Source organism: Gobio gobio (genome assembly GCF_949357685.1).
Source record: "Gobio gobio genome assembly, chromosome: 9".
Taxonomy (NCBI): Eukaryota; Metazoa; Chordata; class Actinopteri; order Cypriniformes; family Gobionidae; genus Gobio; species Gobio gobio.
The window spans coordinates 41,688,445-41,713,655 of NC_137115.1; the positions used below are offsets into that span (position 1 = coordinate 41,688,445).

Below are 25,211 nucleotides of genomic sequence, written 5' to 3' on the forward strand. Positions count from 1 at the left end.
AATTTAGCCAGGGACAGGCACGATCAGAGCTGTCATATATCACAACTTTTCAGTGTTTTCAACCACATACTGTTTATTTTAGGTTTCAAACATAAATTCACATAAGTAGGCCTACTAAAAAAACTACATTTAGAGTTTGTAAAATACACACTGATGTCTATGGAAGAGGTAATAATAATCCTTTCCATTATAATTCGACACGTTTTATTCATATCACATACACATTGTGTAAGTAACTTCAATGTTTACTCTATTCTATTCCCAGTCCACCAGCCACTTACTTTTAAGTATTTCGGGAGAAGTGGATGAATTCACATGTTGTAAACATAGAGGTTGTAAATCCAACAGATCCGATTCTCTGAACTGCGTCTGCGGCACAAACTAACACGGCGGCGCCCATCGCGCATACAGCTCAACTAACACGATCGTTATAAAGGTGTTTAAACAACAATATACTTCCACTTGCATATATTTGACAATCGTAATATCAGATATTTCATGCCATAGCTAACACATTTGTGAATATTCTGAATAAAAAAGGAAAAAATTACATAAAAGCAGATCATCATTCATTCAGCGCTGTTGCGGTGTGTCACGTGACAAGCAATGACGCGTCACCATGGAAACGCCGCCCCCCCTCTCACAATATCGTTCCCACGTCCCTGGTAGTGCGCGCGCGCTGGCTTTAGCGGTGCATTCAAGGGCACTCGTAAAACTGATGTTTGTTGTGACTGCCAGAGTTGTATGCAGGGCGAGCGCGGAGAGGGGAAATCTATATCGTCTATATTGCTGCTTTTTTAGATTGTAATATCTTGAAAGTTCATATCTAGATATAGATACGATAACGATATATATTGTTCAGCCCTAGTTCATATTAGACAATGCATTAAAGGGGTCATGAACTGTGTTGTTTTATTGTTTTATGATGATTCCTGGGGCGCACTTATAATGTTAGAATGCTTTTTACATCAAAAAATGTCATAATTTATACATAAAAGGCATTTTTTCTACCCTGATTTTAGCCTTCTGGTTTGAACGCTCTGTTTTAAGAGGCGTGTCTGCTGTGAGAATTCAGTGTAAACGCCCACTGCTGTGATTGGCTAATGTCTTTCCATTTGCAATAATGTCACTGATAAACTCTCCTGTTTGATTGACAGGTGCAGCGTGTGCTGCTCCAATGATTGCAAAGGGAGCTTTCTTTGATCGCTTTCTTTATAGAATTTAATCATAGTTAAATAACAGATTATTTTAAGAGAAACAACGCAAGTGGATGTTTAGCCACTGGTTTGATTTACTGACACCGACAAAGAACATCTGACTGTTATGAATCATTACATTTCAGATCAGGCATTTACTTACAATTGAATGAACACAGTTACTTACATGTTGCATTACTGTCGCACAATATTTTGTAATCCTAAACGGCATGTTTATTGCTTGGTAGCTCGATCTGGTTTAACACGTTAGCCTATGTTACCTAGGCTACCTATTCTATTGCATGTCATTTGCAATAGAATTTTATTGGAAAATGTTATTTCTCAGTTCAAGACCCCTTTAACTAATGTTAACAAATGTGACCTTATTGCAAAAGTGTTACCATTACATTACATTAAACAATAATAATACAAATATTTTTAAATAGGCCTATATTAATGTATAGTTTTATTAGTTTTCATATGTACATTTTTACATTTATTGACAATGCACTCAAAAGGAACCCATCGCTAGAAATGAATATCTGACAAGATAAGGCATTTTTGTGATATTTCACGGGATGAGTTCATGGAAAACAAAATGGACCCTTGTGCCTAATAACACAAATCTGACACTTCCGAACAAAAATGGCAGCGATACAAATTTAGTGTGTACAAGTGTTGATATGTATGTCATCCTCTTAGATAAGAGAAGCATTAACCTCTGGTCAAAGTCAATTCTACAGCTTAAAATAATCACAATTCTTATCTCATTTGAATCATTCCATGCTGTACGCGAGCAAGTATGCTAAATAAGAAATTCAATTTCCTCCCTGTTATCTGAACACATGGCTCCCCATTGAGAAATTAAGCCGACGATACATCTTTGCTCCACCAAGTCAATGCTAAATTTGTGCGTTGATTGTTTAGACTATGAGCCATTTTTCAATCACTTATAGACAGGAATAGTTTATGGAAACTGTGAGAGTGTCAAGGAATCCAATTATCATGTCCTTGGAGGATGACGGTGGCCTGAAAGGTGGCCAACCTTTTTAATAGCCTTGTGTCACGCTTGATCAGGAACACATTTATGCACACGCCAGTTCAAAGACCACATTGTACAGTCTCCTGCCCTCCCATTTGGAATTTTCCTTTCAAGATCCATCATATTTTCATAGTTTGTCCGGAACCGAGTAATATTTAAAACAAATAATATACTTGTGACGCTTATTTGAGTTCTCAAATTTAAATTCTCCAACAAATTTGTCCGATTATGAATTATAAAACACATAACATATTTATAAATACATTTCAACAAATAGCCATGTTCCTTCTTTTTCAACCCAATTTAGTTTCCTTCACATCCAATATCCAACAATTTCTACAAGCAGCAATTTAAAGAGATAGTTCCCCCAAAAATGAACATTCACTCACCCTCAAATTCTTCCAAACTTGTATGAGTTTCTTTCTTCTTTTGAAAACTAAAGATATTTTAGCCATAGTTTTTTTTTCCTACTATGGAAGTCAATGGCTACCGTCAACTGTTTCATTGCCAACATTTTTTAGAATATATTATTTTGTGTTCAGCAGAAGAAAGAAACTCATACAGGTTTGGAACAACTTCAGCGTGAGTAAGTGATGACAGAATTTTCATTTTTGGGTGAACTATCGCTTTAAAGATGCTCTGCAAATATAGTAATCTAGCGACCCCTTGTGGACAGTTTCTATTAAAACAACCATGCACTGAACAAAATGACTGTGATATTTGCTTTTAGCTATCAAGGCAGTAGCTTCTATAACTCAGAAAATAAATAATTTACAACAATTAAATAACAGCTTTTTATTGAATGATAAACAATACAGTCTCAGGGCTTAAATCTGGGCATTAGTTTGAGGCAAACACAGCAGTTTGGTTCGGAATTATAACTGACTGAATAATCCCAAAAACACAGATAAATTGTAGTAGAGTTTTGTTAATAATTAGTTAATACTGTAATCATGTCTTGAATGAGTATGGGAACAACTGCTATGTAAACTGTTCAAGCAAAAGTCTTATCTATAGTATAAATGATCAAAATGGTTTTCATTAGTCCACTTTTAACATGATGTATGTTTTTTAATACTTTTTAAAAAGTACATTAGAGATGAATGCAATGCATGCATAAGTGCAATTTGTTAAAATTTACTTGGTCAGTGAGGTTTTTTTACTTTTATAAAAATGAAACAAAGGTTTAAAACTCATGAACTACAGGGAAGAAACATCTGCCACTACTTTGGTGGATATGCACCAAAATGAACAAGAACATCATACAAAAATGTATAAAATCACTTCAAAGCAGAGGGGAAAATGACACTGGAATGTTACAGTATAGATGGGAATGGTGAGACACGATTCTTTATAGATGAGGCCAGGCTAAACTTTACCCTATAAAGTCAAGTGGCCTACAGGTTTAGTGTGGTCAGAGACTAACCCCACAGAGGCAGCATACACACTTCACTAGTGACTTTATCTACAGTAACGGTGTATTAACAGCACAGTGTAACTAAGAACACTATAAGGGCACTACTGTGGCGTAGCAGGCCTGTTTTTCTTTTCCTGCCAGTCCTTCTCTCTCAGACTCAGTTCTGCCTCTGTGAATGCTGAAGGTCCCCAGTTTGTGATTTTCTGAGGGTGCTTAGGACCTGAAAAAAACAATACAAACAAGATAAATAAGATATGAAAATTAATTAATTCAGCAGACACTTATCTACTCTAGAATAATATGAACAATAAATGGTCAACTGTATTTTAATGGCACTAGATGATCAGTAAATAATAATAATAAACCATTAATATTATTAATAAAAACAAACTGTAATTATTATTTTTTATTATTAATACCGATAATAATTACAGTGATAATGATAATATTTATTTTATGAATCGAAAAATGGACCATCGCAGTATGATATTACAGAATTGGTGTGAATGGGTTAGTAGAGACGCATTGTTTTATTTGATCTTTTGTTGTCAAAACTGTGTGCATTGATGTGAATAAGACTTAAAGGAACACTCCACTTTTTTTGAAAAAAGGCTAATTTTCCAATCCATTCAGCCCGGGTCTGGCAGTAGCACTTTTAGCATAGCTTAGCATAGATCATTGAATCTGAGTAGACCGTTAGCATCTCGTTAAAAAAATGACCAAACAGTTTAGATATTTTTCCTATTTAAAACTTGACTCTTCTGTAGTTACATCGTGTACTAAGACCGACGGAAAATGAAAAGTAGTGATTTTCTAGGCCGATTATGGCTAGGAACTATACTCTCAGTCCTTCCTGCGTAATAATCAAGGAACTTTGCTTCACTGAATGACATGATAAAACAGGCCAGGTCGGACTATTTTTCTAATCTCGTATTTGTAAACAAGAAAAATCCTTAAGTCCTGTTTGATACAATATCTAAGATTGTCGCTCCCAAGTGCCTGTGCACTCAAAGGCCGATTGTAACAGGTTTTTACAAGCTTTTGTAAACAAGGTGCAAGATATTCAAGCTACTATAAACCCATCTGAGGTCACATCCTGTTGTTTATCTCCCTTGTACACTTGGGATACTTTTTCACCCATCACTGGAGAGGACGACAAATAAAGGGTTAATAAAGGGTTTACTAAGAAAAGTGAAACCGTCCCCAAGCCCGCTAGATGTTTTGCCGACTACATTGCTCTTAAATGTGTTTGATTTAGTTGAACCGTATGTTGTTAAACTGATCAATCTTTCCCTTTTAACCGGTTCTGTGCCCAGTCTTTTTAAACAAGCAGTAGTCAGCGCCATACTGAAAAAACCCAATTTGCATTATTTTGAACCAACTAACCACAGGCCTATATCTAAATTGCCTTTTTTATCTAAAATCCTTCAGAGAGAGTGGTGGCGGGGCAGTTGAATGAACTTGACAGTAAAAAGTTTTTCGCAAATGCCATTCAACTGAGACTGCGCTTCTAAAAGTATCAAGTGACATTTTGATGGCTGCAGACTCTGGACATTACACTGTGTTGATTTTACTTGATTCATCGTCAGCATTTGATACTTTGGACCATAATGTATTGTTAAATCGGTTAGAGAATGAAATGGGGTTCTCTGGGTCCGTTTTAAAATGGTTCTCCTCTTATTTGAGTGACAGATCATTTTGTGTGTTTGATAACAACATTCTGTCAGAAATGACCCCTCTGTCATGTGGAGTTCCTCAGGGCTCGGTTTTAGGCCCCATTTTGTTTTTATTATATATTAGCCCTCTTGGTGAAATAATTCGTAATTTTAATAATGTGTCTTATCACTTTTATTCTGACGACATTCAGTTGTACTGCTCATTCAAAGAGTCAGAGTTATCTGAATTATTAGAATGCATGTCTTGCATTAAGATCTGGTTAAACAATGATACTAAATACAAAAAAGCCTGAAACCTTAGTCATTGCTCCAGACCAAAAACTACCTCAAATTAAACAACATCTCTGTTCCTTGGACTCAACCGTTCAGTTGAGCCTAAGAAACCTTGGCCTTCTGTTTCGACCAATCGATGTCTCTGGATGGTCATTCTAGACAGTTGGTCAGAAACTGTTTTTATCACTTGAGAAATATCTCTTAACTGAGGACACTGTTGCCCGAAGCTACCATGGAGATGATTATTCATGATTTCATCTCTTCACGTTTAGATTATTGTAATTCTCTTTTTACTGGTCTTAACAAATCTTCTCTGAGTTGTCTCCAAATGGTCCAAAACGCTGCAGCCAGGCTTTTAACAGGTACCAACAGAAGAGCACACATTAAACCGATCTTATTTACATTACACTGACTTCCAGTCAAATACAGAATTGATTATGTTCAATTACGTTTCACTTGATTTAAGTTCTAACTTTTAGAGCCCTACATGGACAGACTCCCCAATATATCACAGACCTGTTGGCCCCTCGTACTCTTCGTTCCTCAGGCCAAAATTTCCCCCAAAACCCGCCTTAAAACTCGGGGAGACCTGTCTTTTCAGGCAGTTGCCCCTAAACTATGGAATGCTATGCCCCGGTAGTTGCGCTTGGCAGAATCTGTTGATTTTTTCAAAAAGCAGCTGAAGACACTTTTATTTAGACAAGCTTTTAGTTGAATGGGCTTTTATGTTTTGTTGTTGTTTTATATTGTTAAATTTCTGCACTATGTAAAGCACTTTGTGATTTTATCTGTGATAGGTGCTATATAAATAAAGTTTACTTACTGCCGTACCATATTACACAACACCTGAAAATAGTCCCCAGCACGCTCCCTGTGCAAGCAGGTTGTCACGTTGGTTATGTTGACGGAAGTTAGCCTATTTTCAGGTGCTGCGTAATATCATTGCGCCTGCTGCACCCATGGTATGGCAGCAAAGTTCCTTCGGAAATCGGACAATTTGGACTAAAATGCTCAATTCATATGGATTAGTTTTACGATCTCTTTATTAACTTTTTGAAGTGCCAAAGTGGTAGTTGTGTAACTTGTGTAGCTGTCTATGGAGGGATAAAAAGCTCTCAGATTTAATCAAAAATATCTTCATTTGTGTTCCGAAGATGAACTAAAGTCTTAGGGATTTGGAACAACATGAGGGTGAGTAAATTACTTAAAAGAAAAAAAATATTTAAAAAGTACAGAAAAAGACAATGTCACCTGGCTGAATGAGCCGTATGAGTCCCTCGTGCTGGGTCACCTTGTCTTTCCAGCTTTTTGTATTATTAGCAGCATCTGCTAGTTTCTTCATCACCTCCTGTTCAGACAAAAACAAACTCAGCATGAGAAGTAGCAAAATAAAAGGGTGGTTGCATTGCACCATTCAGCCACTAGATGGCAATCTACACAGGAACAATTTTGAGAGCAAGAACAATCACAACTTCAGTATAATCAGCCTGCAGCTATATTATTCTAGTCTCTTACCTCATATTGCTCCAGTGCACCCAGTCTGTCCGCCTCGAGCTGCTGCAGCTGCAGCATGGCAGACTCCAAAGCACTTTCCTTTGCCAGCCGTTCTCGTTCCAGCTCCTGCTTCTCTGCTTCTGTCTGAGAAATGGTCTGCTGTTGATACAGGTGTATCTGCTCCAGCTCTGCACGCTTGGATACCTCCTCCTCCAACAGACTGCAGCAGACAGAGATGCACATGCTCACATTTAAAAAACATTTCATATTCAAATGCAACTATAATTTCCCTTTTACAAGCTTTTTAAATCTTTAGTAGACAACGCAATATAGAGACCAACAGAAAAGTGGCGGGAGGAAATTGGAAATCCTTGTCGCAAGCTCTGCTGTGCCACAAAAAGCATATATTACAAATTTGTCATAGTGTGTTAATGAAATGACACTGCCTGTACCAGTATAAGAGTGAATTTGAACAGTGTTGGAGGTAACACATTTCGGGCCCTATCATACACCCGGAGCAATGTGACGCAAGTGTTTTTGCTAGTTTCAGCCTGACGCAGTTATCATTTTCACGTCCAGCGCCACGTTGTTTAAATAGCAAATGCACTCGCGCCCATCTGTTATGGGCTTGCTGGTCTGAAAACGAGGTGTGGGCATTGGCCAACAGACTTTAGCCTGGTTTAAAGTCAATAGCGCAGTATTTTTTGTGTTATTTAAAGGGTGTGTTAGTATAGGCGGGTGCACAATATGCATACACTCTGCTTATTGCACACACAGGGACACGCAGCAGCACACAAACATGTTTAAATATTAAAAGCGTTCAGTCTATCCGCTCGCAAATTCAACTATGTAAATAGCGAATCCGCCATGGTGCAAGCGCAACTGCCGTTTAAAGGGAATGGGACTCTGGTTTATTGCACGTTATGCCCAAAACACACACATGACTCATTAAGAAACTACGGTACAACCCTTGCACCTGGCGCACCGACCGTTTTTTCCGTCGTTAAACTAGCAAAAGTGGATTCGGACACGCCCAAAGTGCACCTGTGCTGTGCCATGCGCTTCAGACCATGCGCTCCGATCGTTAAAATAGGGCCCTACAAGTTAGATAATCAGATTATTTTTAAATAACCAATAAAGTAATGCATTACTTTTAAATTTACAACAAAATATCTTGTTACTTTTTCAAATAAGTAACAAGTTACTGTGTCTTCCCATTTCTCGACTGACACCCCTCCTGTCCCCATGTCAAGAGAAATCGGAAGTAAGGTGCAGAGGCGTTGTGTGCTATTGTAGTTCTAGACTAAATGCGTGCATGCATTTACTCATCTCACTTGCATAAAAACATATTCAGTATTCCTCAAAATGAATAAAAACTGTTAAATATGTTAAATGACACAAAACTACTAATCTGCCTTTGCTGCTGGCCTTTGATAATCCCATTCAACTATACTATGAGCAAAAATGACTTTAGATAAACATCACATTTGTGTTTCATTTTTATTGCTGAAGTAAGAGTGTTATCCTGCGTCTAATTTGCCTACTTGTACTACGCCATAAAAGCATGTACTGTTTTTTTCAAGGAAAAGTACTTTTGAGTGTGTAGCAAAAGAGTAGATAAACTTTGGGACATACTATTATGTAATTAAATTGCGTCTTTTAACGGACGCTCTTTTGCATAGTTACATGCATCCTGTCACTGTAAACTGGCCTGTCAATCATCTTGTCACAGTTAAAATACTCCACATTTCATATTAAATAAAATGTTCTACCATATTGAAAAAGCAAATTGCACGTTGATCTGCCAGTTGTGGATTTTTCATGTGGAGAACCTCAAGCTTGCAAACATAGAGAACTGTTTGCAAGTTAGTGGCCTAACGGACCTTTATAAAAGTCCACATTGTTGTTGCAGATGAAATATAACACGGTAATGTTAAATAATTTTTTTATCAGGTTAAATGTTGATAATTAGTCACTCTTTATCCCCCTTATCTTAACCGTCATCTCACCTGGCACGTTTGTAGGGTTTTTTAAACACTTTTTATTTGTGTTTGTAGTACTGAACCGAATCACAAAGCGTAATGGGTTGTGGGCAATACTAGCCATTATAGTGTGCAGTGCACGGATCCACACTTCAAAAATCTACCAGAAATAGTAGACCATCCGGGGACTTTTGGCATACTCTTTTCAACATACTATGCTACACGATATTTGTAATATCACATTCTATTTATGATGAGTAAAAGTAATGCAAATGTAATGCGACAGATTACGCTCCATGAAAAGTAACTAAGTATCACAATTCGTTTTTTAGGGAGTAACGCAATATCTTAATGCAATACTTTTAAAAGTAACTTTCCCCAACACTGAATTTGAATTCTGACTATTAAAAAGTTAAAAAGTATAGTTTCAATTCATTTTAATTCTACTTCCTTACATACAATTCTGCATTCCGTTTACTCCCTCAATTCAAATACAGGAAATGGTTTGGAATTTAAATAACATTCACTTCACAGTTCAATTCTGAATGGCTCACAACCCTTACAAATTTAAGAACAAAAGAAAATGTGAGAAATGTAAATATACATTATACTGTGTATATACTCACGTGATCTACAATAGACGGTATAAAGCAAGCATGTAGACATCAAATGTTATATATTTTAAACAGTGGCTGAATGGCCATGCGAGCCAAGTACAAAATGTGGGAGAATATAAATGAGGGGAATTCACACACGGGTAATAGTGCAGATTGTGTCAGTTTGTGTGTTTGGGTAAAGTGATGAGCTTGCGATGGGTCAGCACAAACACAGGAAGAGAGTTGGCTTTCGTGGGGTGAGACAGGGAACAGGAACTGCAGACTTGAACAGACATCATCATGTGTTTGTGACGCTACTTCAACTTCCCACCTTACAAGGAAATGGACGGTCCTTTGTAGGTTGCCCCATTCCAGGTGCCACATGACCTTCATGCCATCATGAAGTCAACTGTGTCTATGGTATAATAATATGTTGCTTTGGAACTACTGGACAGATCAGACTACAGCTTATTCTCACATACACCACAGTGAGGAACTGAACAAATAGACTTGGGATAGAAAAAATCTTCACTTAAGTACAGTAACAAAGCAAAAAATACCTTGTTACTGTCCATCACTGTAAATGACATGTCGCCAAAACAAAATTGTTGGGTGATCATTAACATGACATAAGTTTTCCTGTGGTATTTAAAAAAAAAAAGTATTGAAAACAAAGTTTTCTTTTCATATGTGAAAATCCTATATTTTGAATAGGCTAATCAATCTTATGTTATTTTGTGTGTATATCTTAAACTATATTACTGAAATAGGGCACCAAAATGGTCAGAAACAGCCCTGACTATATAAACATATTTACCTGGCCTGTAGTTTTCTGACAGTTTCCTCATCCTGTCTGGCTTGCCTTTCCTCCTCTAGTGCTTCTTCTAAGCGGTGGTACATGCTCTCCAGCTCACGTACACGCTGCAGATACTGCTCTAACTCACTGGACTTTTGAGCCACCTGTTCCTCCATATGCTGCCGCACCTAAAACACACAACATTGACCCCATTGACTTTCATTGGACAAAGACATTTTTCAAAAGATCTTCTTTTGTGTTCAACAGAAGAAAGTAAGTCAATCAGGTTTGGAACAACATGAGGATGACCAAATGATGAATTATCCCTTTAGAAAATGCCATAAAATCAAAAGTATCAGTGCAGAGTGAATGAGACTGATGTTTTCATGTGTGACTATGTTCACATTTTGTGCTTCCACATTTCCAGTTATAATAGTAGAAAGCAGAACATATGCTGCAGCATACTTCCTGCAATAATCAAATATGGACCTGTGTAGCTGAAGTAATCAATGACTACTATTGGCCAGAATAACCTCTCAAGGTACATGATATCAAAACCATAGAAGAGTGCTATTTCAATAGAGTGCTAGCCAAACAGTCACCAATCAGGTTTACAGAGAAAACAAGTACCATTTTCTCTTTCTCCATTTCCACCCGGTAGAGATCCTGCAGCTCGTTCTGGGTCTGCAGACGTCTGCGTTCCTCTTCTGATGCATTGGCTGCGGCCTCCTCCAGTTTCTGTGCAACACAAAGACTGTCTTCATTTGTAAAAAAACAACAACAGATTCACATGTTGACCTGGATTTTAAGAGTTGGCAATTAAAGGAGGAAACAAGCAACTTCTCCACATTGGGTCATAATACCACTACCCAGAATGCAAGTGGTCAGAAATGGGCAGTACCATCTGGATTAGGGCCAGTAAAAGTGTATCATATGCTAATTTTAGCACAGCAGGATCTTTCAGCAAACCAATCGCACAAGTAACCCTTTTACACATTGTGGGGGGAAAAAATCACACTTTGTCTATACATTTGTGTTGCTTTTAACACAACAGAATGTAATAAGAAATAGCACAATGTTGTAAAAGCCAAAGTGCAATTTTTTATTTCTTGTTAAATACAATGAACGGCAACAATTTCCTCCATTTACACAGCTGACCACAGTCTCACCCCTCAATCACTGTCTATATGGTTGTGGTCAGATGGCAGGTCAGTGTGAGATCCCAGGTGGCCGTGCTGAGTGACAGGGCAGGTATTGTTCCAGTATGAACTCCTCAGGGTTTGGAACGGCCCTCTCTAGCTCTCTCCCCAGGCCCCTATTGTCCTGCCATGTATAAGAGGACAGGGGGAGAGGCACTGGCACATCAATGCTGGACTGTTCTCCATTCAGACAACAGTTCAGACACAATTGGATCAGACAATGAGAACTTGTCATCACCATAAATTAAATTATTGTTCTCCAGTTAACACTGTATTTACTGTCAGACTGACTTTCTATCAGAGAATATTGTGTTGTGTGTAATTTACTGTAATCAGCTGTTAGACTTTGCAGTGATTATTTCTAAATGCTTCTGAATTATTATTATTGCATATTCCTTTAAAAATATTCAAATAAAATGGTATGCCAATCATTTAGTTTGTATGCATTTAAACAGTTTTGAACACTTTTTTTGCTTCCTTTTGTGTGTTTTTTTTCCAGATTTCCTACTATTCAGTCCATTAGCCATAAAAAAAAAATTTCATTTTGTCAAGAAATTCAAATAGTTTCACATTCATGTTTTTAATGCGTTTTATATATATATTAAAATTAGTCAAGTATATTTTTAAATGTTTTTAACTTGTTTGTGTTTTAAAAACATGTATGTAAAATGATGAAAAACAAATGTATGTTTGATTTTTTTTCAAATAGTTTATAGTGGTTATTGTATATAGTTAGTCAAATAATCAAGTCTTAATGATTGATTTATTTGTATGGCAAAACAAACGACAAACGAAACACAAATCCCTCTACTGCCCATTACTCAACATTTGAGTGCTCTTTTTTGAGTCTTGGTTGGTTAGCCAGTGTTCTAAACCTGTTCATGCTTATCTTACAGATTTAAATCCACTTAGCGATGACAAAACTCATTGGGGATAAGTCTGGCTAAACCCTGATTTAACAATATTAAATCACTCAACCGGAAAAGATAATTAGGATAACGAGAAATGAGATGAAAGAGGGTTAAGAGGGGTTAAATGAGAAACCACCATTCCTCCAAACTCCCAGCCCCCAACTCTCACACATACATACTACACTCACTCCTTTGCTCAATCCACATCTCTCTATTGGGTGTGAAACCACACGCTCGAGCTAATCTGATTCCAGCTTTCAGTACAGGCTATTAAGGATGAAACAACTTCTGCTGAAAGTTTCTGTAGAGGGCCTGAATAGGGAAGGTGGGACTTGAAATCAAAGAAAAGGGTTTCAGTGGAATCAAAATTCATGAATAGCAGAGATAGAGAGATTACATGGGTTCCTGGGGAAACATTGTTTCATGAATGGTCAGTGTGGCAACAGACAAAGTTCCTGTTTCACTCGTTAAACGGCAGTGCAGTATGTTTGTAGTTTTGTTCACAACACCTAAAGCACTTTAGCCTTTCATTTTATGTGCAAAATGCTGTTTTGCCATTCCATGCATGACTAAATACAGGTTTTTCTACAAGTCCCATATTGTAGCCAAATTTTCCAGACCAGGGGCCTCATTTACAAAATGTTGCGTAGAAACTGTCCTACGTTTGATCTAAGAGCATTTCTCAAATGTGTGTACTTGTGATTCCGAAAAACGAACGTATGCACAAAGAAAAACGTGCGTACGCCTCTCTTTCACATGTGAATTCTATAAATCGCAAATTAATATCATTTTATAGCCTAGATTAGTCTAAATAATTTACACATGTGGAATCAAAGTAGGCCAATAGATGCTAAATAATTTAACTTTAATGCCTTGTAATTATGCTAACAGGGGTTTTGAAAAACCATGCAGGCTATAGGTTTTATTTTGAACAAGTCTAGGGTATTCTTTTAATTGATTAATTTGTAAAGTAATTTTTTCAGGCTATTTTAAAAGCGTTTGCTGAATTGTTAAGATACGCTAAATATCAGTCCGAAAAAAAACCTGAATATACATTTTATTGAATCTGCTGCTTATAGATTTCGAAATACTTGCAGTACTCGGTACTCAGCCACAAGGAAAAGTGCGTACGTCTGCTCAGACCCTGACGTGGCGGTAAGCACTTTTCCACATCCAAGACCACTTTTATAAATAATGAACTTTGCCGTGGATTTAAGCGCACGTTTTATAAATGAGGCCCATGGTCACATCTTGCAAGGATTGTTTTTTTATCACAAAATAACAAAATCAAATTATAAATTCAATTTAAAATATAGAAGGAACAAAACATGCAATTTCCAGTAAAAGGGCTGAGAGAGACATTGTTTGTGAGTTGCTAGAAACTCAGAGATACTGAAAGCTCAGCAGCTGTTGTTGTTGTAAAACATTACAGACCTTCCTCATGGCCTCCAGCTCTCTCTGTTTGTTCTCATTGGCCGTCTGCAGCTCTCTCATCCTCAACTCCAGCTCTTCCTGCTCAGCCTGTTGCTTCTGACGCAACTCTCGCCGCTTCTGCCGTGCCTCGTGGTGTGGAGCCGGACGTCCGACCTTCAGGAGTGTGATACAAGTCTGAATAGCTGAGTGGGAATAAAGGACAGGAATTATGACATTTTCTTGTTCATATTAAAATATACTGTATATGTTAAAGGGTTAGTTCACCCAAAAATGAAAATAATGTAATTTATTACTCACCCTCATGCCGTTCCACACCCGTAAGACCTCCGTTCATCTTCGGAACACAAATGAAGATATTTTTTGTTGAAATCTGAAGGCTCAGTGAGGCCTGCATAGGCATTAATGTAATTTACTCTCTCAAGATCCATTAATGTACTAAAAACACATTTAAATCAGTCCATGTGAGTACAGTGGTATAATATTAATATTATAAAAGCAACGAGAATATTTTTTGTGCCAAAAAAAACGAAATAACGACTTGTATAGTGATAACTGATTTCAAAACACTGCTTCATGAAGCTTCGGAGCGGAAACGAATCAGAGAGTCGAATCCTGATTTGGATCGCGTGTCAAACTGCTGAAATCACATGATTTTGGTGCTCCGAACCGCTGAATCGACTCGCTGATTCGTTTCCGGTCCGAAGCTTCATGAAGCAGTGTTTTGAAATCGGTTATTACTATATAAGTCATTATTTAGTTTTTTTGGCGCACAAAAAAATATTCTCGTCACTCTATAATATTAATATTGAACCACTGTACTCACATGGACTGGTTTAAATGTGTTTTTAGTACATTAATGGATCTTGAGAGTGTAAATTACATTGATGCCTATGCAGGCCTCACTGAGCCTTCGGATTTCAACAAAAATATCTTCATTTGTGTTCCGAAGATGAACGGAGGTCTTACGGGTGTGAAACGGCATGAGGGTGAATAATAAATGACATTATTTTCATTTTTGGGTGAACTAACCCTTTAACCTGACAATGGTGAATAGTAATAGAAGAGAATGAAACAACAGACCTACTCATTCTTTATTACAGTATTTACCACATTTTAGAATAATAGTAAAATCTTCAAAACTACAGTACCACTACACTACCGCAAGGATGCATAAAATCGCTCACTTTTTTACTGCTACAAAAGATTTTAAACGATAAGTGCTGTTCTTTTAAATTATTCAAAGAATACTGAAAACGTAACATGTTTTCATGTCAAAAACTGTTTTCAACATTGATAATGATAAATATTTCTTGAGCATCAAATCAGCATTTTAGAATAATTTCTGAAGGATCATGTGACACGAGACTGGAGTAATGATGCTGAAAATTCAGCTTTGACATCACAGGAATAAATTACCTTTAAAAATTGAGAACCGTTATTTTACCTATGTAGTGACTTAAATGTGCAGTGTGTGATTTTTAGCAGCATCTAGCGGTGAGGTTGTTAATTGCACCCCCCAACGCTCACCCCTCCCTTTCAAGCACATAGAGACGCTACGGGGGCCGACACAGGACAAAAATGTTGTCGTCGGCGAGAGCAGAGAGCGACTAGCGCTCTGTAGAGAAGTTTGTCCATTTATGGCGTGAAATGACGATTTCACTGTAAGGTGACCCGCAGTAATCTAAAGTCTCCCCATACCCATATACAGTGGTATAAATGCAATATCACCATGTCATTTTACAGAAAACCCTGAAATTACATAAAACACTGCTGAAAGTGATAAATATTATAGTATATGTTGTGTGTGATATAATAAACAAGCATATAGAATATAAAAAATAAACATAAAATAGGCGCTTTTTGATTTTTTTGTAATAAATTCCTTTTTGAAAGTGTATATCTCAGGCCATGTGTGTTCTAGCACCCTGCAGACAGTTTTGGTGGTTTCCAGCATATGTCAGGAAACATTGGAAAAAAAGAATTTAATGACACTGGGATAATGCATTTATACCACTGTATATGGGTACGGGGAGACTTTAGATTAGGGTAGGCGGAAATTACATAAAAAAGGTAATATTCCTCCCTTCAGATCCATTTGAATATATCTTGCATAAAACATGATACATACAAAATTCTTTTTATCAGTATTTTCTGGAATCAAGTGGAAACAGCCAAAACTGTCTGCATGGTGCTAAAGCACACAGGGCCTGAATTATGCACTTTCAAAAATGTATTTGTAACCAAAAAAAATCAAAAAGCGTGATGGGTGATGGGGGTGGTTTATTACAGCTCAGACAACATATACTTAAATGTTTATCACTTTTAACACTGTTTTATGTAACCTCAAAGGGTTCCCTGTAAAATGACACCAACATTTTGTATATGGACCACTGCATGTGGGTATGGGAAGCTTTTCAATTTGGGAGGGAAAATTCCAAAAAATGGTTCCAGAGCTTAACAGGTTAAATAAAATTGTATTTTGTAAGGAAAATTCATAAGCTGGCATACTTTATAGTTCTAAAAACCTGTACAAAATCATTTTAAGTAATATAAGCATAGATAAAACAATTAAAGTGAATAAATGTAAATTCAGTGTCCAAACTTTTGATTGGATTTCAGAGCTCACCTTGAATCCACTCTTGTTTTTTCTTCTTATCGGAGGCGCTGATTTCAAAGCTTTTGTCAGAGCACTTAACGTAGAAAAGGCACTTTTTGCCCTCCTTATCGGGTAAAGACTGCAGAGGAATGCGTGAGGTCATCACAAGAAGAGGAAAAGGAAATGTGTTCATGAGAATGATGTCACCATAACAATTGCAGACTCATTTAGCTTTACTTCCAGTAAAAGCCAAGCTTGTATCATGTTAACAATAAATCATTGCAGAAAATCATTCTTGCCTCAACACAACAGTTTCCATCTAGTAGTATATCCCCTTTCTTCTCTGTAAGATCTTCACTGGAATAGTATGAAATTCCGCTGGGCTTCAACAGGAACCACCGCTCGGTCCAGTTCTTCCTTTTGTGGCCCTTTTTCATCATGTAACCCTGTAACAGGTCAAAGGAACAGGTCACATTGCAGTTCAGTTGACCGTTCCATGCTAGTGGAGCCAACAAGTGGAAACAACGGTGAGTCCTGCTCCTCAAATTATCTATGAGTCATTCTGTATCACTGCTACAAGTGCTAAATGGACCAAAAAGTCTGGATCCTCCATGCTGACTCACATGCTCTCTTTTTTTCTAAGGCGTCTTTAACGCTAAATATGCATTTCACGCTTTGTGAATAGTGCATCTCGTTTAAGCATCAGTTTCCTACGACTCTGTATCTGTTCCTGACTGGGGCTGCTCAGCTGGCCTTGGCACCAATATCTCTCTCATTCACAGTCAAAGCAGAAAACAACACTAATGCCAGTGTGCTTTGTTCACACTGCCCTCAGATCTACAAAACATACAGTCATTAAAACACAGGCAGCTGATATCATGGCTGATAGGTCATTATTGACACTCAAATTGCACAGGCTACACTCTGTCAAGACATTAACATTCCAGGTATAACCTACATTCCTAAGCATGAGGAAATTGAATTGTAACAGGTTTGGCAACAACAGCCACAATGAAGCGATTAAATCACACCAGATTTTCCACGTTCATTCTAAATGTCTTTATGAGCAGAACTGTACATTTTTGCACAGCAAATTCACATACTTACTGCTCATAGTTTACTTTCTGATGTTGACTACTATATAAAATATGCTTAAATAATGGATATACACTATTGTTCAAAATTATGCATTGAATTGATCAAAAGTGACAGTAAAGACAAGATTTACAAATCTTTATATTCAAATATATTATATAACTTTACATTTATCAGACAATCCTGGAAAAAAATATATCATGGTTTTCACAAAAATATTAAGAAGCACAACTGTTTTCACCATTAATAATAATAAGAAATGTTTCTTAACCAAATTAGCATATTAGAATAATTCTTGAAGGATTATGTGACACTAAAGACTGTTGCAATTTCAGTTTTGCCGTCATAGGAATACCTTTTAAAATAAAAAGGTTTTTTTTTTTTTTTATACAAGATCTTGATCTTAAATGTTGTGATGTTATTTCCAACTTTTGATCGAGATCTTGTATTGACAATGCAAGAGTCCAGCACTCTGTAAAGTCTCCTCCAGCAATTGCCAAAGACTTTCAATGAATTTAAGGTCTGGACTCAGAGAAGCCGATTCATGATGTGTGAAAATGACTCTTCATGCTCCCTTCCAACCATTCTTTCCCAATTTGAGCCTGATGAATCTTGACATTGTCATTCTGGAATATGGCCATGATGTGTCTACATGGAAGAACTGTTGCCAAATATATAACATGCTAAAAACATAATAATCACTACCTGTTTAAATCCAAACAGCAACTTTTTTTGACCAGGTAGTGTATAATAAATGATGGAATGATGACATGATGCAAAACAAACCATTTACTAAAGAAACTTGTCTCCTAACAACTTTTACCTCAGTGAAAATTTTATTTTAAATGTTTTTCTCCATAACTCCATGTAGCGGAATATTCCTCAAATTAAGCCACCAAGATGACAATACGAGAGAGAAAAGCATTTGTGAAAGGTGCCAGTTCCCTGAAAAATGAACCCTGACTCGCCTCATATGCTGTGGGTGACACAACATTTTTGTCAAAATATGAACAAACAGCCAAATATTACCATTTTCATCCGGTACAAACATAGGTTGATTTTCTCAATTCTAAAGCCAATGGAAGGCATGGCAAAAGCTACATTTTGGACCCTGTATGTATGTGTATAATGTATACAGTTTATATTATACTGGAGCTGTACTCCTCTTACCTGTTTCAGCATATCTAGAATAAGTTCCTGGAACACTTCATTAATGCCCATGGAGAGGGTCTGGCGGTCCATGCCCTTGCTGAAGTGACCCTTACCCACCAACTCGATCAGCTCCCACACGATGAGACACTGGTGCTTGCAGCTCAGCTGGATCTTGTACTCTTCAAATTTTTCTTCAATCCAGCTGCCACCCATGGCTTCCGTTAGCTTACGAAGGAAGTACTCTATCTGAGAAACACATCATTATATCAATCATTTATGATGCTAGTAAGATGCAGTTTTTCGTGTGCAACATAGATATTCTGCTGCACTAGCCTAATTATGAATTTCATTTTTGTTTCTTTGGCACAATCAGTAATTGTATTGATATCACTAAGAAAAGTATAATGATACTGATATAGTTTCCTCTCTATTACGATATCACAGTGACATAAAATAACAGCAAGCTGGCAACTTCCTTCTTAAAGACTGTATCACAACCATAACATGAACGGGAGAACTTAACGGAAGTTTATTAAACAGAAGTACCAGAGATTATATACAGGGTGTGATTTGTGAAATATTTAAATCGATGGTGAACCAGCGACAAGGTCATGATAGATCTGGTTCTGATAGAAAGGTGTCAGAATACACAGTCCATCGAAAGGAACTGCTCTTTGTGTGAAATTACAAAAAAATATTTATAAAAATCTTTCTCCAGTAATCACAAACAACTCAAAAAGTCATGAAAATAATTGGTCGAAAGCAGTGGTTTTAGACTATTTTGTCTGGCACATGTGTGTCAATTTTCAATATGCAGATCTCTGCATCTACATTTACTGAATAGAAATCAAATTGACATTTAGCAGCACCTTTTCCATCTTGCATGTAAGTTTGCATCACTTTGCAAATGATTCTACCAAGCTGTCTGGTTCCTTCTTGTAACATTTTGTTTCAGAATTTAGCAAAAATATAGTTATCCTTCTCACCTCCTCTGAGACCATGACCAATGGATATTTATCTTCAGACAGGAAGTTGAAAATGCACCAGATCTTAAATGCATCATCATCTGAGATAAGAAGGTGGTTTCTGTTCAGGTTTTTTCTAGCACACAAAGTCCAGCACATCCTGTTAAAATCCATTCGGTCAAAGTTGTCCTGGACCTGGAGGGAGAAAAAATGTCCTCATTAGACCTTATGGAACTGAGAAATAGAAAAAAATAATGGGCAGATGCCAAAAAACAACAGAATAAAATAAAGTGTAAGATAGGTTCAACTCTAAGTGGATTTGATGTACAGATCAGAATGAACAAAATGTCCTGAATCTGGTTTACAAGTGCAAAGAAGGCCTGAAACCTATTCAAAGCACACACAACACTGCAAATAAGACATGTTTTTCCCTCACTACTTAACTAGAGTTCCCATGGATACTTTTGGAGCGTTCTGGGCACAGTTTTGCAACCAGTGCCCATCTGAATAGTGCTGAACATTCTGTTGGGAAAACTGCAAAACATTTTAGCAACGCAAGCTTTGGAGCCATTTACACGACATCATTTTCAACTAAAAACTGAAAGGTTTTTAATGCGTTTTGGCCATTCATTTACACGACAACGGCGTTTTGGGGGCCTGAAATGCAAACTGAACAAATTAGAAAATGGGTTTCAAAGTGCACGTTTTTTAAAACTATATTGTTATACATCAGAACCCAGATCTAATTTGCCGCTGGTTCCTTCGAGATTTTCCTATGGGGTTTTATGAGTAAAATAAAGCCTGTCGTAAACATGACTTGACGATACTTTGACGTTTTGTTCAACAACTTACACTGCACACACTCACATCCCAAACTGTCTTATCTAGTTACTTATTTCAAATGTATGTTTTTATGTGAACTGCTTCAAAATGTGTGTTTTCACTAGGGGTGTGTGTAGTTTACGTGGTAGAATAAAACATCAAATTATAATTAAGTTATGTTTACCACAGGCTTTATTTTACACATAAATTGAAAAACCCCATTATAAAACCCCATAGGAAAATCTCGAAGGAACCAGCAGCCAATTAGACTTCCAGGTTCTGACGTCATACCTGCACCACTCTATTGTCTCTATAACGTTTAAACTACAAAAACACAAATTTGTGAAAATGGTGACATGTCCTAAAAAAATCCTGACAAACCTGTTTAAACAAATTTAGCTATGCCTTTCAATGGTAGGGCAAAACTCAAATGATGTGTGTTGAACACAATAAGTCTGACGAAAGCTAATGAAAGCTAGTCTACTCTGGAACATATTACAGTCATGATTCAATATGAACCTACAACATATTAATAAAGCCTATATACATTATTGACAAAGAATAAGAAAAGATAAAATACTAATAATTAAAAAGAAATAACCTGGGGTGCATTTCCAACTTTGGTCGCAAGTTCAATTGAACTCTATTGGTAACGATGGATTTTCGAACATAGTAGGCTTTGGGAAATGCACCATAGGTCAGCAGCACAATAACAGCTCAACAAATATGTTTTGTGTATATTGATTATCGTTTAAGCTCTAAAGGAAGAAAAAAAAAACACATTTCAATACATTCAGCCAAATATGCAAATGACACAACCTGAGAATAGAGTTCACAGGGACATGCTGGACTTCCTATCATGTCTAAATTAAGATCTAATTTTGAATTCATACATTAAAACCAAACCACAAAAAGAAGCTATACTACTGACCTATTATAGCCCTACACTATTTATAGTCCTGGTGGAGTAATGTTTGCAACAAAAGAGACCAGACAACTCCCACTAAACACTGTGTCACTGTAATCCACCAACTCAAGCGGCGTCTCAGTTGCAGTGGTGCAACTATATGTGCCAGATTCTATCCCTCGCTTACACACGCACCTCCCATCGCGCCCCTGCTTTCCCTGGGAGGCTCACAATAGGGGCCTTGTGGAGACCTGAGTGGCCAGTGGAGCCTCTGTTCTTCTCCAGATGAAGCTGTTCATTTGTATTCAGTGGAGCTTGGGCTCCATCACATTCATAAATAGACTTTATCACGCCTGTGAATAACCGCTTTATGATTTCTCTGACTGTGCAGGGTCGTGAGGACGAGACAGTCTTAAGTTTTACGGTATGAAGTGTTTGGGCTAAGCAAGACCGCATGGATTCTGATAGCTGTCAATGCAATCTGTTCTTTGAGTTAATGTTTCTAACTATAGAGGACTTGCATTTAAAATTGACCTGTAATAATGACAAACTGAAAATTGTGAGCTAGAAGATCACATAACAGTGACAACTAACTTCCACAACTATGATCAACAACTTTAATATAACAAAGAAGTAAGGGATAAAAACATCTCACAGCTATTTGAATGGAAATAAAGTATTAATTTTACTCCAAAGTATTTTATTATGCGAGGAAAAAACAGAGTAATACAAAATACATTAAACTAGCACATGCAGGAAATCAATTGCCTGGGACAATAGTCAATTATAATATAATAATTATATTATACTTTAAAAAAAAAACATATTCAGATTCTAGCTGTTTAAATTACTATGACACATATTAAATTATGTAATCTACTGTTCAAATGTTTAGGGTTGTTAAGTCTTTTTAACGTCTTTATTTGAATGGTTTTAACTAGTCTCCAAAGCTGCATTCATTTCATCATATATACAGTAAAATATATATTGTAAAACATGATTATGATTTGAAATGACTGTGGTCTATTTTAATATTTAAAATGTAATTTATTCCTGTGATGGCAAAGCTGAATTATCAGCAGCCATTACTCCAGTCTTCAGTGTCATATGATCCTTCAGAAATCATTCTAATATGCTGATTTACTGCTCAAGAAACATATCTTATTATTATTATTAATGTTGAAAACAGTTGTGCTGCTTAATATTTTTTGTGTAGACTGAAACTCAAAAGCATTTATTTATAATAGAAATGTTTGCAACAATCTTGACTGTCCCTTTTTTTAAATATATTTAAATTACTATTGCTGAATAAAAGTATAATTTTTTATCAATTTATATTACAAAAATTCTTACTGATCCCACACTTTTGAAAGGTAGTGTACATTTCCTTTCATTTTTCACATCTCAAGTAAAACATAGCTGAGAAACAAACGCATTTTGAACTCTGATCATATTGTGGCCGCAGCAAGTTATACCAGAGCATAACCACACTACGTATTAGAAGAAGTGGGTCACACAGCACTAGCACATTTTAATATAGCGTCACTCTATTTTGGTCTCGTGCTGGTCTGCGCTCTTTTGTTCCTCATTTGGCATCAGAGCACTTTACAGTCAATGCATTTCTGGAATCAAACGAGCTGAAAGGGTAATAAAGACGTGGGGCATAATTTACCCAAAAATCACACACTCATACATAGTCTTGCAATGAGAATTAAGATGTGTGACGAAGCCATTTGTGTCTCAGACAGAAGGCATCAACGGTGACTGTGTGTGTTTATGTATCAGTGTAAAACGAAGTGTAGCACTGTAACTTGTTTTCTACCACTGACCGCAAGCTAAATTACTTGGCTGAGAATCAAAATGGAATTCAGAGAGAGGGGAAAGGCGGGTCTCTTTGCAGCAGGGTGGAGTGAGTCTTTGGTCAGTCATACAACTATACAATTAGAAGCAAAAGTGTGACCAGAGAAAGCTGACAATACGTGGCTAGTTATGTAAATGCCCCGAAGTTTGTTAAACATGAGACCTCAGACAAACATAAAATAGGCAACGGCTATAATTTGCCTTTCCACTGCAGGAATTCTAGGCATTGAAATTCAATGTTTCTTATGAAATTTTGCCTAAACACCAGAATTGAACTGCTTTGTGGTTTATTGAGAAATCTCTTCCCTCCTTCTGCTTCCTTTTGCACAAGAAAATGAGAAATTACAAAAAAAACAATTCCATGTTACTTTCAACATCATTTCTCTTGCAAAATTCAACACAAATTCTCATTACTTTGTGACGAACTTTCACACAAAAAATTAACTCCATAAAAGAATTAAAGCATTTATGATAAATGCAAGGCTCAGCATGTAAAACCGCATGATGTTTGTAATAGGAATGGCCCTCAAAAACATTAATTGTCAGTCTACACACATTTTATCTAGAGATAAACTTTAAGATTTAAAAAGATCTAAAAAGGTGTGGGAAATCCGGACGTTTTTGTCGCAAAATGATTTGGTGATGGCACACAATCCTCAAAACTTTGGAACAATGAAAAAAGTGCTCACCTTGTCCAGAATGAACCTGTTCAGGTAAGGCATGTATCCCTGATTGGAAACAGGACCTTCATCATCATCTCTAAAGTGTTCCTCTAGAGCTACAGGATCATGAGGGATCTTCATCACTGTGCAGAGGTTATGGGAAAGCACCTGCAAGGGACACTGAGATTAACACCAAAACATAGCCAATAATAATTAAATAATCGACATTCATATTCAATAATCGTTATCTAAATCAGTGCTTACATTTTTTAGACAAAATTGTGTGTATTTTTGGGAGAACCTGCAATGTAATTCATCATGTGTTAGACAAAATATTGATATAATTACCTTAATTAATTTGCATAACTTCCATTTCATCTGAATGTGTTTAAATATTGGATACAATTTTAGGTCTGTAACAAAGTCAACGTTTTGGGAACGATTAGAAAATAATAGTGAGGCTGCAGTTACATATTATCTAATACCTCGTCCGTAACACACAGCAATAGGTCAGATACCAGAAGCAGCACTCTATGTCTAAGAGTACTTTAGTTTGTTTCAAAACTTCACAACGTTATAGAGTTTGAAAGTCTAAATAAACGCGTCACATGAAACAGTTACATTTACAGTGAGCGGCCACTATGACTCGCGCGTCCTTAAACTCTTAAGAATTTCCTGCATTGAAACAACGTTTACACTCCAGTGCCCAATCTTAAAAGAACAAGACAGAGAATTCAACGGTAATAACAAACCTTCAACTGTGACTTAGACACTTTCCCACTTTTATCCACATCCAGGGCCGTGAATGCATGCCATATTGCCTTGAGGAGCTCGTCCCTTAGTCCCATTTTCAGAGGTAGTGTCTCCCGTCTGCTGTCTGGCGTCGCTCTTGATGTGAACTGTTTTCTCATGAGGTTTTACAATAGAGCGGTCACATGACCTTGGAACTAAAACTACAGAACCCGCAGTTCGAGCACCACTCAGCGATGAGCGCGTGCTGCTGAAGGACTTGGCAGGAATTTATGACATCCACAGGCATTTTTTTTTTAACCATAATATTTTTGTTGCCGCAAAATGCAACACGGTCACAAAAGGCAGTTGGTCCACCGGATTGTAACTATAGAAACAGTAAACTG

The 25,211-nt window shown here is 36.9% G+C and overlaps 1 protein-coding gene across 2 annotated transcripts; it reads right to left on the reverse strand.

Moving 5' to 3' along the window:
• Window positions 1-3,018: 3,018 nt before the first annotated feature.
• On the reverse strand, window positions 3,019-24,990 carry swap70b (switching B cell complex subunit SWAP70b). 2 transcript variants are annotated; one of them, XM_079825748.1, is made up of 13 exons: window positions 24,828-24,975; window positions 24,424-24,488; window positions 24,103-24,243; window positions 19,846-20,019; window positions 18,878-19,105; window positions 16,912-17,058; window positions 16,643-16,751; window positions 14,017-14,198; window positions 11,103-11,210; window positions 10,494-10,660; window positions 7,120-7,318; window positions 6,856-6,952; window positions 3,019-3,875 (listed from the first exon to the last, which is right to left on the reverse strand). In XM_079825748.1, exons 2-13 carry the CDS (start codon window positions 24,451-24,453, stop codon window positions 3,757-3,759), a joined length of 1,701 nt encoding a protein of 566 aa, XP_079681874.1. In that variant the 5' UTR covers window positions 24,454-24,488; window positions 24,828-24,975; the 3' UTR covers window positions 3,019-3,756. The 2 variants fall into 2 exon arrangements, with proteins under 2 accessions (XP_079681874.1, XP_079681873.1); XM_079825747.1 differs by lacking the exon at window positions 24,424-24,488 and having other exon boundaries at window positions 24,828-24,990.
• Window positions 24,991-25,211: the final 221 nt, after the last annotated feature.